This window comes from Notechis scutatus, chromosome 1 (genome assembly GCF_049901735.1).
Source record: "Notechis scutatus isolate UNSWTSFEM ecotype Mainland chromosome 1, rNotScu1.2, whole genome shotgun sequence".
Lineage (NCBI taxonomy): Eukaryota > Metazoa > Chordata > Lepidosauria > Squamata > Elapidae > Notechis > Notechis scutatus.
The window spans coordinates 126,200,872-126,217,120 of record NC_142009.1 but is presented as its reverse complement, the minus strand read 5'-3'; the positions used below and the strand labels follow the sequence as shown (position 1 = coordinate 126,217,120).

The 16,249-nt window shown below is 37.8% G+C and overlaps 1 protein-coding gene across 8 annotated transcripts in view; it reads right to left on the bottom strand.

Annotated features, from left to right (window-relative positions):
* KHDRBS2 (KH RNA binding domain containing, signal transduction associated 2) overlaps window positions 1-16,249 on the bottom strand; it is a 451,754-nt gene that overhangs the window by 154,655 nt on the left and 280,850 nt on the right. For all 8 annotated transcript variants that reach the window (XM_087945325.1, XM_087945319.1, XM_026665139.2 and 5 more), the window contains exon 6: window positions 14,000-14,195. In XM_087945325.1, coding sequence (XP_087801451.1) covers window positions 14,000-14,195 — 196 coding nt within the window. The remainder of the gene's footprint in view (window positions 1-13,999; window positions 14,196-16,249) is intronic.

Sequence of the window (16,249 nt, the reverse complement as noted above, 5' to 3'; positions counted from 1 at the left end):
TTTTTGCTCTACCATTTTCCTTTTTAATTTTAAATTAAAACAGCTCTTATTCTTCACTGACAATTTGAGATATGTGCATTTTCTTTGTTTTCTCTGCTCATTTCATCATTCTGATGTATTCTTTCATTACTGAAGCTGTGTACTGTTACTATGGAATGCTTTGCTCGTATATTCTTCAGAGGGCTTCTCTTATTGAATAAAGAAATATATAAAGATATTGTACATCCCGGTGATTCAATTAAGCAGGTATCTTAAGTACACAGGATGTTAGAAGATAGCGAATGCTTGCAAGTTACTGTTCAGCGTTGTGCTGTAATAGCATAATTTGTCATTTTCATAAAAAGTCAATATAATCTAATGAGGGAAGAACAAATAGTATCATTAAATATGTACTGTAATAGCAAAATTACTACTGCATTTGTAAATCAATAACTGTTCTGCAAGAAGCCAATTAATATGTATATGATGCTATGCTTGAATGGCTAAACTGCAGTGGTTTGCCCTGTTATGTGTGTGTTTGGTGTGCATCTACTGTATGTTTTAGCTTAGATGTTGATTTTTTTCCTTAAAACTTCTGGAGTACCAAGAAAAGCGCAAGGTCTATTTGGAGGGAGTGTGGGGATGGGTGCGTGGGGAGTGATAATACATGCATTGTGACATCACAATCAAAATCCCATGACTTATATTCTCATTCTTATATTATATTCCAATTTGAGGATGCAAGTACAAAAGCCTAGGATTTGGGTTTTGATAAAATGACACATGCTTTGTCATTTTTTTGTTCATCACTGCTGCAGCAATAAGTGCCTGTAGTTGTGTCATCAACTTTCATGAATCATAAAGGTTTCTGCAGATATTTCAGTACACAGAAGGAAGGAGTGAGGGAAGGAAGAAAGGAAGCTTTCCTCCATATCTCTCATTGATACAATCATAGTCACAGTGCTGGCTGTTGTGTTCGAAGGAACACTGAGTAAGACACCTTTATTTATTTGTGAAATTTGCAAGGTGCCTATCTCTCTACCAAGTGACTCTGGGTGGCTTATAAATATCATAAATAGCAGAATAAAACAATTATAGGATTAAAACATCAAATGTTAAAAACTAAAATATGAACATTAATATTAAAACTGATCAAAAGAACTAATGTGTACATGAGGTAGAGGTGGGATATTGTACTGGTCTACTAGCCACCCTCAAAATGGGATGCCCCACCAAGCCAGTTGGCAATGCCAGGTTTTTAGACTCTTTCAGACGGCCAAGAGGGTAGGGATGGATCTCAAATCAAGGGCCATGATATTCCATAGGGCAGGAATCACAGCAGAAAATGCTCTTGTCCTGGACCCTGTCAGATGCAATTCCTTAGCTGATGGAATCTGGAGCATGCCCTTTCTATACTTCCAGAGCGAGTGGGGTGGGTCAATCCCATGGGGGTGAGCTGGTTCCTCAGATAACTTGGCCCGTGCCACAAAGACTAACACACCACTAGACTATCAAATAGTTTCTTTCCCTGGGCCATCCAAATCGCAAATAAATACAAAGTCACTACCTTATTAAGATGTGAAAAGATGTGAAATTGCAATACCTCATTCAGATGCATAATAACTTATTACAGTACAATCCATCTCTTGTGTATTACACTCGGCAAAGCGTCACAGTCAGCGTTGGATATATATTTTGTGTATATTCGTAGATATTGTACTCTCTAACTACAAATGGAGACGAGGGTACTCTATTTTTCTTATCTTCATCTCTAAGTGCTCTGGTTTTATTGTATTGCGAACAGTTGCTGGGATGCAGCCACAGTTTCGTTGTACTTGTACAATGACAATAAAGATCTCCTTATCATCTTATCTTATCTTATCTTATCTTATCTTATCTTATCTTATCTTATCTTATCTTATCTTATCTTATCTTATCTTATCATCTTATCTGGCTTTAAAGATGATAACCAACACCTGAGGATTCACCTTCATCTTTAGGATTCTCGTTTGCTTTAATTTATTGCTGTATATCCATATGAATTAAGGCATAACAAGTGGAGTAAGAAATAACCTTTTTCCATAGTAGCCTTTACCCTTGGCAAGTCCCTACCCTTTTAGCCTTCAGGACAGCCATTCTTCCCTCAGGAAATGGGATAGAGCAAGACACAATCTATGACTTATTTGTTGGAGGTATTTCAGAAGAACAGTGGAAGTACTAGAGTTTTTGTTTTTATAGGTTTTTTTTACAGTTTTCTTGTTGTTGTGAGCCACTCAGAGTTGTATTCCAATATGGGTGGTCTTACACATTCTTAAATAAATAAGCCCTGATGTGGCAGCAATTAAATTTGAAGAAAAATACCAAACTGCCAGTTTCTTTACTTAACATGAGCTCTGTGTGGAAGTAATTCTTCTCTATACTAAATGCTGCAGGAACATTATCCAGCTTTTTAACTTTTTCAGTAATTGCTCAATCTCATTGTAGGGGTCATGTCAAATCTAAGATATTCTGCTTGAGAAGAAGGTCAATTTTCATTTCATTGTTATCACACGTTAAAGAGCTAAACTGCATTTTCAACTGCAAATTGGAGTCGAAAAAGGAAATAGCAGCCTTTAGATTTTTATTAGGAGTGAAAATATTCAAGATTATATGAATTTATTTATTTGACATTAGGGCTGTTGCTCATTTTTTGCCTACCAAAAAGGTTTTGCCTGCCACTGAATTCTGCCATCAAAATATAATATCTTCAATAGCATTCTATAAAACGTATCTGTGCAATATTCATGCAACTGAATTGTTGATGAATAAAAGTTAAAATTAATCTGCCACTGGGCAAAAACCTTTTGTATGTGAAATTTTATTTTTACTACTGGGCAAAAAAGGAACAGAAGCTGAAATCAGTTCTAGAATTGACAAGAATTTTGTTAATGTGTAAAAGAGAAAATATAAAGGCCTTTATGTTTATTGAAACTGTGAAATACTTTTTCATACCTTGATACTTCCCTGTAATAATGAGCATGAGTTTTTTAAGTCCACTAATTATAGGATAAAATGAGATATGTGTGCTTGAGTACACATAACATTGTTCTAATTTTTTATAAAATACTGTCATTGGCAACAATATGCTATGTAAAAGCATTTCGTTGGAATGTATTTCACTCAGTGAGCTGTCACAACTCTTTCTTCAAATTTCCTCTCTGCTGACTTGATCGAATTATTCATTCCTAGAATATAATGATATTACTGCACTATATTATTGAATCACATTAGATATTACGGCAGGTAGGTTCAAAAAAGATTATTAATATTTTGCACTCCCACCTCACTATTAGCAAGAAAGCTCATTAATCATTTAGCAAGGCATCACCCTACATAGGGCCCTTGTCAGCCAAAACTGAGCACCACTATTGGAAAAATCAGATTTCACATTATTATCCTGCTGTTCCCTCTAAATTAGCACTGCGTACAATCAGTACTTACTTCTGAATTAAAAAATGCAAGTGAATTTTAAAATGAAATATATATTTTTAATCCATCAAAACTATTTAAATTAGATATGTTAGAAACAACAGTCTTTTGCCTTGACTTGATAATCCTTTCAACCTATAAGTGTTTTCTCTCCCAACTATTGATAGGATAAACTTTGTATATCTCATATTTGATCCAGACAGTTCATGTTTACTTCTGTTGGTTTTCAGCTTTTCTTCAATTCCACTTACAATATGGCACCCCATAAATTACTTCCAGAGGATTGTGGTCCTTGGCTATGAATAAATGTTAATAATTACTGTCAACCACTATCTATTTTTTAAAATAAAACATTAGAATCTGTTTCAGAGGACTGTACATTTGCTGAGTTCGCAGAACACACAGGCTTGCCCAAAGAGGGTGAAGTTTCAGTGACTTTCATGGGCCAATTACAGGATCAGCCAAGTACCTCTTGTCCAAAATCAAAATCAGTTGGTCAGCTTCATTGCTCTGTTTGACATCAAACTGCTCCTTTTAAAAATTATTCTACCAGCATAACACAGATTCCTCCTTCTTCAAGATCTTTCTGATCCATTCTCTCCAAGATCCTTCATATATTAAAAAAACTCAGGGATACCGAAGTAGAAAATAACATGCAAATGTATCATTTTCTGTTTGGTTTTCTTTAAGCCAATTCTTTCCTACTTACTATTTCCTGGACTATATGGATTTGTTTGTTTGTTTATGGCTGGGAGATGTAGAAAAGATTGACAAGGAAAAGTAGAGAGTATAAGGTATGACCCATTTTATGTTTTTTTGCCAAATGAAAGAGAATCGCACCAAACCTGAAACGGAAAATCCATGTAAGCTTTCCATGTTCTTTCTTGGGATTTTTTTGTCCTGTTCTTCCTCATTAGTGCTTTAAAGCTTCTCAAGGAATCTATTTAGCACTTCGATGGCAAAAAAAAAAAAAGGGGGAGAAAAAAGCCCCCCCAGAACTAGATCAAATATTATATCTGCTTCTCTTTTTCTTTTAAATAGGTGACATGCTTTCTTTAGGAACTTCATACACACCTATCTTCTTATACCCCAATGGACTCTCTCGCCCCAGCAGAAAAGGCTTACTTCAGATCCTGTTTGCCAAAGAATTTAAACATATGGGATTTAGGAGAAGAGCCTTTTCTCCTGTGGCCTCTGGCTTTTGGAATATTCTCCTGCTGGAGGGAGTTTGCCTTCCACTTTCCTGGCCTTCCAGAAAAGCCTTAAAACCTGACTCTGTCAGCTGGCCTGAAATGCAATAGTGGTCTCCATATTGGGGGTGGCTGATAGGGTAGAGAGAAGATCCCCATCTGCACATCACATGGTTTTTAGTTTATTTAATCTTTTAAATTTTATTGTTTTGTACTATCTTTTTTTTTTTTTTAACTTTTCTATCATTCTGCAAGCATTCCACAGTCGCCATCAGAGTGAGATGGGATGCAAATAAATGCAGGCTTGTGGCCTACCATACAACATCTTTGTTATGATCAGATGAACCCAATAAACTGTTCCCATTTTAGGATTGCATAACTGTTTAAGTAAACTTCAGGCCAAGGAGAGATTTGGGGTTCTACATTGTAGAATATTTAAAGGCACTATCATCCCATTGTAAATGAGATATGCAAAGTTTATCCTATCACTAGCTGGGAGGGAGAACAGTAGAGGTTGAAAGGATTGTCAAATCAAGGCAAAAGACTTAAGGTTTTTAACATGTCTAGCAGGGCTGGTACATCAGCTAAGCTTAAGTTGTTCAGCACCAGGCTATTTTCACACAGGGCCTTAAACCCTGATCAGAGAACATAGACAACAGGAGCAGGGCTATTCAGGGGCAATAATTGACTTGCCCATAGACCAACGGTCTCCAAATTGGGCAATTTTAAGTATTGTGAACTTCAATTCCCAGAATTCCCCAGCCAGCATAGTTGGCTGAAGAATTCTGGGAGTTAAAAGTCCACAAGTCTTAAAGTTGCCAGGTTTGGAGATCCCCTGCTACAGACCATCCATATCATGCTGTTTCTTCATGTAAATGTAAGGAAGATAGTTAGACAGTTGGGCACTAGCTACAAGGAATAATCTGGACAAATGAAGTCTGTCTTAAGTCCATCCTGGTTTGGAGCAAAAAGAAATACTGGAAAGAGCCATGAGAAAGACAACTGTAAGGTATCAGAAAAAAGTCAACTTAGACCTTCTGCTACAGGGAAACATTTCTGGATTTATAAAAGAATTACTTTTGCAAAACAAGGCAGATGATATGAATTATTAGGGTTCAAAGAAAATCAACTAGCCCCCCCGACACTTACTCCTGGCTTAGATTATTATATATAGATATAAATATTTATTAAACTGTGTCATACTAGTATCACACACAGCAACTTTGCATTTTAGGCTGTGTCAGCTTTTCCTTTAAATTTTACCCAGCAGTAAAGAACAAAATAGTTTACAGACAAAATATATTATCAAGATTTTCAGTTGAAAGAGGTATTCTATTTTATATAGAAATAATCTCTTGTGAGTCAAATCATGAATTTGACCTAGGAAAACATTCAGAAAAATAATGTGTATTTTATGGTGCATTACATGCTAAAAAGTTTCAGATGAGAAAACTAGGTTTATGATAGAAATGTGCTAGAACTAATTTTCTTCTCCAGACGGTTGAGTTGTCCAAATGAACAAAGGAAAGGTCACTGAGCTCTGATGAAGATTCCCACTGAGTTACATCTAACTGGGGCTGCAGTCTTATAGCTACAAATCTGTGTCCATCTTATTGAACTCTGGCTGGGTTTATATAATATTAGAAGGCATCCCATGCTTTGTTTAGTGCAATTCATGAACCACTTGCAATTTATAAACTATGGTTTGTAGCTTAGTAGCTAAAGTAAAACAACAAAAACAAAAACACAATATTGTTATTTCTGAATGAGTGATATCTTGAAAGACTGGCATAAATTGCTTAGGGATTGGCATTTACCTTCGGTTGTTACCACCTTAACAACCGCAGTAGCTCAGGTGGCAAGAAAGGTTGTAAAATGGGGCAAAGCTCACTTCACAACTCTCTAACCTAGCATAAGAAATTTGGAGCTCAGTTGTGGCTGTAGGTCAAGAACTCCCTATATTGGCCTTTTAAGTTGGGAGCTTGTGCACTGAACCTAGCAGTAGGTCAGGGGTTTCAAACTGGCAGCCCACGGGCTGGATGCATCACAGGCAGGCCACGCCCACCCCAGCTCCATGAAGGGGGAAAATGTGATGAAATGTCACATGACGGCAACATGACATGGTGTGTTTGACACCCGTGAACTAGGTATTATGGAAGCTGGCAATCCTTGGGGTATCGCTGTTGTCATAATTAAGAAACTCCTGACAGCTTATAAAATATTTGGATATCATCTTGCCAGGTATGCTTTTCATGTTATGGTTTTAAATCAGTTTGCTTGAGTTAATATTAAAGTTATAATCTCTTTATTCACTGGAGTACCCATTGTCTCTGGATCCCAAAGAACCAATTGTCTAGCCACCTGATCACTGCCCCAATATTTGGCCCAAAACAGAGGAGAACACAAATCCTCTCATTCCAATTTGACACATTTTTTTAAATTCATATTAGCCTTCTAATGTTTTCTAATAAAATCTTCATAAGATGCAATCAAGTTATTGATTACTGTCATTACCTAGAAATGATATCATCTGAACCTTCAAGAAGCTGTACATATTATTAAAATGTAATTTATCCGTTTACCTACATGGTTTAGGTATAAAAATAATCTGTCACTTAAAATTAAAATGCTATTCAGACTAGTAAATTTCATTGTCTTGGTTGATCCAGTTGCATGCCATATGTTTTTCACCATTTTGTTCATTTTCTATACTTGCAACAAATAATAAATACAATGCCAAAAAAGGTATGTGTTAAAACATAATTTTAAAGAATGGAAATAGTTATATCATTTTGACATGTAAACAGATTGGAATGTAACTATACTTTTGTTTTCAATATGGTGTCTTTAAATATGCTTATTTTGCTATATCTGATCATCATTACTTTCCCCTGCAAAATATTCAGTTTTAGAATAATCAATTGCCTACTTTTTTACTTGGACAAGTACGTGTTCTTCAGAGGTGCTTTCTATTTTTAACCACTATTACTACAATTGTGTGTACACTGAGAGCTTATGCTCTGGAGACAAATTCTTTGTGTGTCTAATCATATTTAGTCAATAAAGAATTATATTCTACTCTACGCTACTCTACTTTACTCTACTCTACTCATATTCTTTTTCTACTCAGGTATGTTCTAGTCAGAAATAAAATATTTGTGGTGGTGGTGATTAGCTATATATGAATGGGACTTTAAGGAATTGTATCATCCATTATATAAACTGGAATTAGCATACAATCACAGGTGGATTATGATCTTGGCACTGTTTCTGATTGTGAGGACAATGTGCAAAATAAAGAGGCTGAAGTTGGTTTTCTTCCTTTCCTTCCAAAGCAGAGGTTTCATTTGAGCTGTTAGAGACAACATTTTGTTTTAGGAAACAAGTGCTTAGGGAAAAGAGATACAAGGGGCTGTTCTTATTGTAAATCCCACTCACCTGTTTTAAAACATTATAAAGCACTGTTCAGGAAATGTGATCACTGTCTTCTTATTTTAAAGAAGAAAACCACTAACCCATCATCAAGCCATTATCAAGATGGCATAGTGGGTGGATAGCAACCCCTTTCTTTCCCTGGTAGATCCCCCTCTGACTCCACTGATGAATTTCAGCTTTCGGAGAAGATATTCCAAAGTTCTAAGAGTTCAAAAGCAGAGGTGGTATTCAGCAGGTTCTGACCAGTTCTGGAGAACCAGTAGTGGAAATTTTGAGTAGTTCGGAGAACCAGTAAACACCATCTCTACTGGGCACGCCCCCATCTATTTTCTGCCTCCTGTGTCACAGCTGATCAGCTGGGACTTCTTTTGTTGCCCTGCACAGGAGAATGGAGCTGGAAAGCAGGTGGGATGGAGAGGGAATGGGATTTTGCAGTAAGGTTCCCCCAGGAGTGGGGAGGGAATGGAGATTTTACAGTATCCTTTCCCTGGAGTGGAGTGGGAATGGAGATTTTGCAGTATCTTCCCTCTGCCACGCCCACCAAGCCACGCCCATAGAAGCGGTAGTAAAAAAAATTGAATCCCACCACTGGAAATATTTTAATACAGGTAGTCATTGACTTACAACCATTCATTCAGTGACCATTCAAAGTTACAACAGTATTGAAAAAGGTGACTGATGATTGTTCTTCACACTTACAACCACTGCAGCATCCTCGTGGTTATGTGATCAAAATTTGAATGTTTGGAAACTGGCAAGTATTTATGATGGGTAACTGTGTTGTAGATGATTATAACTCTCCCTTTCTGTTGAGAGAGGGCTGTTCAGTTTTGACATAGATGGCCTCTTTGACCGCTCTTTCAAATCAGCGATCCACTCTGTCTAAAATGTGAACACAGTCCTTTCAACAATTCCAAGGCAGTTACCATTTGCACTACTCAGGTGACCCTGACAACCCAGACAAATCTCCAAATGGCTTCAATGACTCTCTAAAAGAATGCAAATGGCCAGCTGCCTGCAAGGAATATAAATCCTTCCATTCCTCACCATCCAGTCAGAGCTGAAGAAGCCTCTTGGATGAGAAGAATCTTGGATCTTCAAAGAAAAATAAGGAAGTCCAGTTGCCTCTTGGAAAAGCACCTTTGGGACAACTATGAGCTGGATGACTCAGAATCTCTATAGACACCTTGCATGAAGGTGGAAAATCCCTTTGGATCCATTCCTTAAAGGTGTAAATCAGCTGTTGCAATTCAAGAGGTTCAACTCTACCCCTTTGAAGCATTTTCCCTCCTTTCAAGTTTCCTGGGCATGTCATTTTTGCCATTTGTCCTGACAGAAGGGATTTCTAGACATACACATACACTCATGCCATGTGTTAAAGTGCCCCCTACTCATGGCTTCAAGAAATGCATTTATTATTTTTATAATAATATTATTATTTTATAATAATTGCATTTTCATTTTATAGTATTATATAATTATTATTTCATAATAATTATGTAAATTGTATACATTATTTATGAAACAAATGTACATAGCTTCCCAACTCATACATAGGTGACTTCAAGCGGTTTACAAAGTTTTAAAAATCCACTGTATAATTTTAAAAAAAACCCATTAAAATAAACTCTTCTCCCCCCATGGCACAACAACACAATCAAATCGGCCACTAGATCGGCTCCCTCTCCTTTTATGTTCCCTAGACCCACTGACAAAACCATATTTTTAGGGCCTTTTGGAAAAGCAGTAGGATTGGGTCCAACTCAGGGTAAGGATGTTCCATAAATAAGGGATCACTACTGAGAAGGCTCCTTTTTGTGGTCCTACCAGCTAACAGTCCCCAGCTGATGAGAGTGAGACCCATAACATACCCTGCCTTCCCATTCTGGTCAGCTGGGTGGATGTAATAGAGAGAGGCAGGGTGTAGGAGAGGATCTTGAGGCACTTCATCTCATTTGCACAGGCCACAAAACAGTTCTAAAAATGTCTACTTCTCTCTTAAATAATAGCTTCTACCACAACTGGTATATATATTTCTGCAGAAATATTAAAATGTGACAAAATGTCTTCTATTATAAAGCTCACACTGTACATAAATCTATTGAAATAAGTACAGGCATTCCAATTTGTCCCCAGACTATTGAAAAATGCAAATAGCAAATGGAGCTTAAAGAGCAGCATGTGATATTCGGTTTCATTTTTAATAATTCTCCCTATGTTTAAAAAAAACCATGCACACAAGAGAAAAAAAACCCACCCAACACAGCCTTAAAAGCAGCAGCTCTAATTGTATTGCTCTAGTTTGGGCTCTTAGATAAAATGGAATAAGTGATTGGATCTACAAGTGGTCGGAACTGCTTAGGATAAATACCAAGACTGAATCCAGCTAGTTTGGGTAAGGCTCCAGACAAAAGGGATGCTCTATCTTGATAGGATCCCCTCTTCAAATCATCCATCTCTCTATCCATCTATCCATCCATCCATCTATCTTATCTACACACACACACACACACACACACACACACACACACACACACAATCACAGCATGTGCTGGGGGAGGGGCTTGGAAGCAGAAAACCAAAGTGTATTACACTGCAAATACTCTCTTGTAGATGTCAGAAAAGAGACAATTTTCTGTCCCATGACCGTATCCAGTAATGGAACCTGGATGGGGGAAGGTGGGACCACATGAGAAAAACAAGGTTGGAAGTGGGGCATTTGCAAAATAAAAGCTGAGGCACACTGCTATAGACACCTTAACATGAAGCCCAAAGAATGTTCTTTTATAAGCAGTATTCACTAGGAATGTTAATAGAAGAAATTGGTTTCTAATCTGTCCCAAAGGTGCTTTTTTTCCCCAAGAGGCAACTGGACTTCCTTATTTTTCTTTGAAGATATTTTGCTTCTCATCCAAGAAGCTTCTTCAGTTCTGACTGGATAGGGAATGGAAGGATTTATATTCCTTGAAGACAGCTGGTCATTTGCATTCTTTTATAATAAGAAAGTCCAGTTGCTTCTTGAAAAAAAAAAAGCACCTTTGGGACAACCATGACCTGGATGATTGAGAATCTCCATAGACATTTCTAATCTGTCATTACTGTGGTCAGTGTTGCATCTCCAGAATTCCCACAACGTAATAACTGCCAAGGGATTTGTGCATTGATAAACATGATAGACATTTATACAAGTCATCGTTGAGTTACAACCATTCAATTAGTGACCGCTCAAAATTACAACGGCACTGAAGAAAGTGACACAACCATTTTTCACCCTTACAGCCTTGGCAGCATCCCCATGGTCACATGATCAAAATTCAGATGCTTGGCAACTGGCTCATATTTATGACGGTAGCAGTGTACCGGGGTCATAGGATCCACTGTTGGCAACCTTCTGTCAAGCAAAGTTAATGAGGAAGCCAGATTCACTTAACGACCGTGTTACCAAATTAAGAATTGCAGCCATTCACTTAAATCTGTGGCAAGAAAAAGTCATAAAATGGGACAAAGCTCACTTAATAACTGTCTTGCTTAGCAACAGAAATTTGGGGTTCTGTTGCAGTCATAAGTCAAATTACAGGACTGCCTGTAATTTGATGCCTCAGATAAATGGAACTGTCATTCTTATGCAGATGTTTTGAAAACCTGAAACAATCGTGCTACCTCTTTAACAGAACCTATAATTTTCTCAGTTCTATTGCTAGAAACACATCAAGGAGGCACCCAAGCAACTGGGTTAGTTTCAGTCAAGTTTTGACACGACCTATTTAGCACATCACCCAGATATAATTACTTGGGGATTTTTCACAGATATATATATATATGAATTTAAATATATATATATATAAATTTAAAAAATGCATTGATATATATATATATAAAGAGCCCGAGCTATGAGGTGGCTTGGCTGCTGCCTTCTCTTTGAATCATCCCTACCCTTCTGAATGATTAAAGAATCTTGGCTTCACGTTTCTTGAATTAAAAGGGGAGAAAGTTCAGAAGCAACCATGCAAAGACAAATACAAGATCTGAAGCTCTAAAGCCATGATATATCTCAGTAGAATACTGACTGGCCATATTCAGCTTTGTTCTGGGTTCATACAGAAATGAAATGATGATAACAGCACGAATGTCCTTGTACAGAAAACAGATCAAAATTCCCATTTATCCCTAATGAATCACTGATCCATATCTAGCTTGAAAATAATTACATGCATGAGCGCACACCCAGACATGCACACAGCTTATGTATCTGATCTTTAATTGGACAATATGCTTCTCTCTCACTCTTAAGTATTGCGCAAGCATGCCTTGCCTATATTAGCCCCTAATGGATTAATAATAAAATTAATGTACTGGTTTTTTTTCCAGGAGTTTCGCTTGGCTTTTATGGGACGTTCTATCACTTTTAACATCCCTCACAGAAGCCCTGTGAAGTAACTTAGACTGAGAAAGGGGCTGGCCTGAAATCACCCACAGACCTTCTATGGCTAATGGATAAAACCTGGGCCTCCCTATTCCTAACTCAACAATTTCATCTCTACACTTCAAGAAAGAAAGAAAGAAATTTCAAGGCACCTGGGTTGATCTCATCATAGCTACACCAGAAGCAGCCAGATCAGGGGTGTCAAACTCATGTCATCACAGTGGTGTCACGTGATGTATTGGGATTTCCCCCTGTTCACTAAACCGGGAGGGGGCGTGACCAGCATGTGACATATCCAGCCCCCGGGCTGGGAGTTTGACAGCCCTGAGCCAGATGGTTAGATTCCTTAGGCATCTAATTATAACTTCGATCTCATTGAACTCTATGGCACAATATCATGGTGATTTTATTATGGTCCTATCTTAGTTTAATATTTTACCTCATATATTATATTGTCCACATATCTTATATATGTGTATATATATTTACCAATGCTTTATTTAAGCTTATGTTTGTGTATCAGTGATTGCAAGACCTCGATAGATGCTGTATGCTAAATAAAAAAATAAAAATTTCTATGTTATGTTAGCTCTCTAAAAGAAATCACTAGTTTTGAAAGATTTCACATGTTGCTGTATTATTTCTATCACATTTTTTAAAATAAAACTGAGATCCCACCTTTAATTTAAAAAAATCAATAATGCACTTAGAATTGGTCAATGCTGTATTTTTAGTTAAAAATAAAAATAACATCTGGGTATTTTAAAAAGAATATTTTTAAAACTGTGGTTTGGGGGCAGCCAAAGTTTTAACAGACTCGTTTGGTTTAACTTTGACCAGTTAAATATATGAACAAGAAGCACTTCCCCAATCTTCAGTTATCTTGTGATCACAAACATCACTTATCTCAGCAGTTATCTTGCAAAGAAAGAAAGAAAGAAATGAAGAAAATGAGTGTAATTTAGTGTATCCCAAATAAACTTCATTGGGGCCACTCACTAGCTTTTAATTCAACATCTTCCATAAATTTGTTCTGGGAATTTTTTTTGAAGAAAATAGTGCTATGGATGCTGCCTCTGAACTCTCAGAGAAAAAGCATGATATAAAAACTACCACATCAACGCATCATTTTTTTTTTAAAAAAAGCTAAATATTCCTACAACACTTTGCAAAGCTTAGACTTTCAGATTTAATGCAATCAGCAATCCTCAGAATCAGTTCCAAAAAGCAGGTAAGCATTATGTTTTCCTATGCCTATAATAGCCCTGGCTTGGGATGAACCGTTCTGCAAAAGAACATACTTGGGAATGAGATAATGGCCTGAATAACTCCAAAATTGCAAAAGCTAATGTGGCATCCAGCTCATCAAATGCAAACAATTCCCTTGGGATTCTTCCGAATGCTCTTTATGGGTATAATTAACATATGAATAACCACTTGCAGCAATGTGAAATCTGACTTAACGGTTGGCATTTCTTTGTGTTGTTGAAAAACTGGTACTTACGTATTCTTCGTAAGATTCATGTGCTGGTAGAGGGGGGGCCCTGTAACCTGGTACTGCTGGAACTCCTCTGGCTCGAGGGGTGGGGACCCCTCTGGTGGTGGGTGGGACTGGAAGTACTCCACGGGACACTGGTGTTCCTCTTGCTACTGGAGCTCCTCGTCCGGGTGGTGGTGGAGGGATGGCACTCCCACGCCCCCTAAGAGTGAACAGAGCAAGCTGATTATTGTGATAAGGAGCACTAAAAAAAATGAAAGATTTATAAAGGTACATAAAAGGATTTCTGCACTGACTGCAGTGACATTAAACGGTTATTAGAGGAAAGTTTCAGTAATTTAGAGAATGCATATTACCATTCAGGGTCCTTGGTACTCTCCGAGCCTGGTTCTTTTCTTGCAGATGTTTCATTACCCAAACTACCCTGAATATACAACCTACCCTGAAAGTAAGTCCTAGAATGATCTTTACACGTGCGCCCAATATAAATCCTACCCCCAAAATAAGCCCTAATCAAGACCCCACCCACTCCACTCCCACTTGTATGAGTACAAATTAAGCTAGGGTGGGGATGGGGGTGGTGGAGCTGCTCTACTACTTACCTTTGGACAGTTGTAGCCAGGCTTCTCATACCCCGACACCTGCCTTGCCATCCCATTTCTTCTGCAGCCAGCAAGACTGGCAAGGCTTTCCTGAAGGCCTCTGTAGCCGATAACAAAGCTCTGGATCAATCCGGAGCTCTGTTATTGGCTGCAGAGCCTTCAGGAAAGCTTTACCAGCCACAGAAGAAGTTCCTGAAGGCCTCTGAGAGCGAAAAGGACAGGGTTATGACTGAAATCTGTTGGGGTAGAACTCAAGACAGGAATATAATCCTGAGAGGTTATAAAGAGGTCCAAAAGAATCAGACTCACTGAAAAGTGTGCGTGCGTATCTGTGTGTGTGTGTGTGTGTGTGTGTGAAAGAATGATAACTCCTGTATGGAATTTATAATACAGATATCCTCAACTTCATTCCTTTACTGACTATTCAAAGTTACAACAGCACTGAAAAAAGTGACCTATGATCATTTTTCATATGTACAACCATTGCAGCATCCCATGGTCACATGATTAAAATTTGGATTCTTAGCAATTAGCTCATATTTATGATGGTTGCAGAGTCCTATGGTCAAGTGATCACCTTTTGCAATCTTTTGCCAAGCAAAGTCAATGGGAAAGCCAGACTCACTTAACAACCATTTTACTAGCATAACAACTGGAGTGATCCACTTAACAAATGTGGCAAGAAAAGTCGCAAAAATAGGGCAAACTGTCTCACTGTCTTGTTTAACAAATAGGGCAAACTCACTTAACTGTCTTGCTTGACAACAGAAATTTGGGACTCAATTGTCATAATAAGTCAAGGACTAACTGTACTAGGATGAAAGCCCTGCAGAAAGCATCTCAATGAGTATTAAAGGAAAAGACATAGAAATGACACTGTTGTGTACTACAGGTCCCCCTACCAAGCAGAAGATACAGATAAAATCTTTGTAAACCAGATGGCTAAAGTGTTCAGGAAATACACCACCAAGACAATGAAGAATTTCAGCTCACCCTTGTTAGGTATAACATTGATACCAAATATGGTTTGGGTGAATAAATATATAAAACTTAGATATCATGGTTTAAGTGCTTATCACTTTAAGCACAATGCAGCAGGCAATTAGCCGATTAAGGGTGCGGTTAGAAGTTACAATATAAGGAAGCATTAGAAGCTGTCTGTTACTGTTGACTGGCTGTAACTGTTACTGTGTGCTACTGCGACTAACTGAGATTACTGACTGTGAGTGCCTGTGACTGAACTTTTCTTGTTTGCTACTGTTTGCTGAATATCCAGCGTTTGTTTCTCTGGAGAGTGAAACCGGAGGAGGAGAAGATATCTTTATCGGCTGATAAAGATATTGCAAGGACTCTTAACTTGGACTATACTAATGAGTCTTACTGGATGGAAATACTGTGAATGACTTAATGGACTGAATGACAATGCTTAAACTCTAACTGGATTAAAAACTATTTAAACTACAAACAGTGTTTGTGTTCTGTGTGTGTATACTCTGGGGCCCTTCCGCTCTCCTTTGGCTGCCTGGCTTGGCTACTGCTGCAATACTCTGCTAGGGGTTAAATTCCCAAACCCTAACATTGGTTATGGGCCCAGCAGCATAGTCTAACTAACCAGGATATAGCAGAGAGAGTTGGTGTGAGTTGCACATTACTG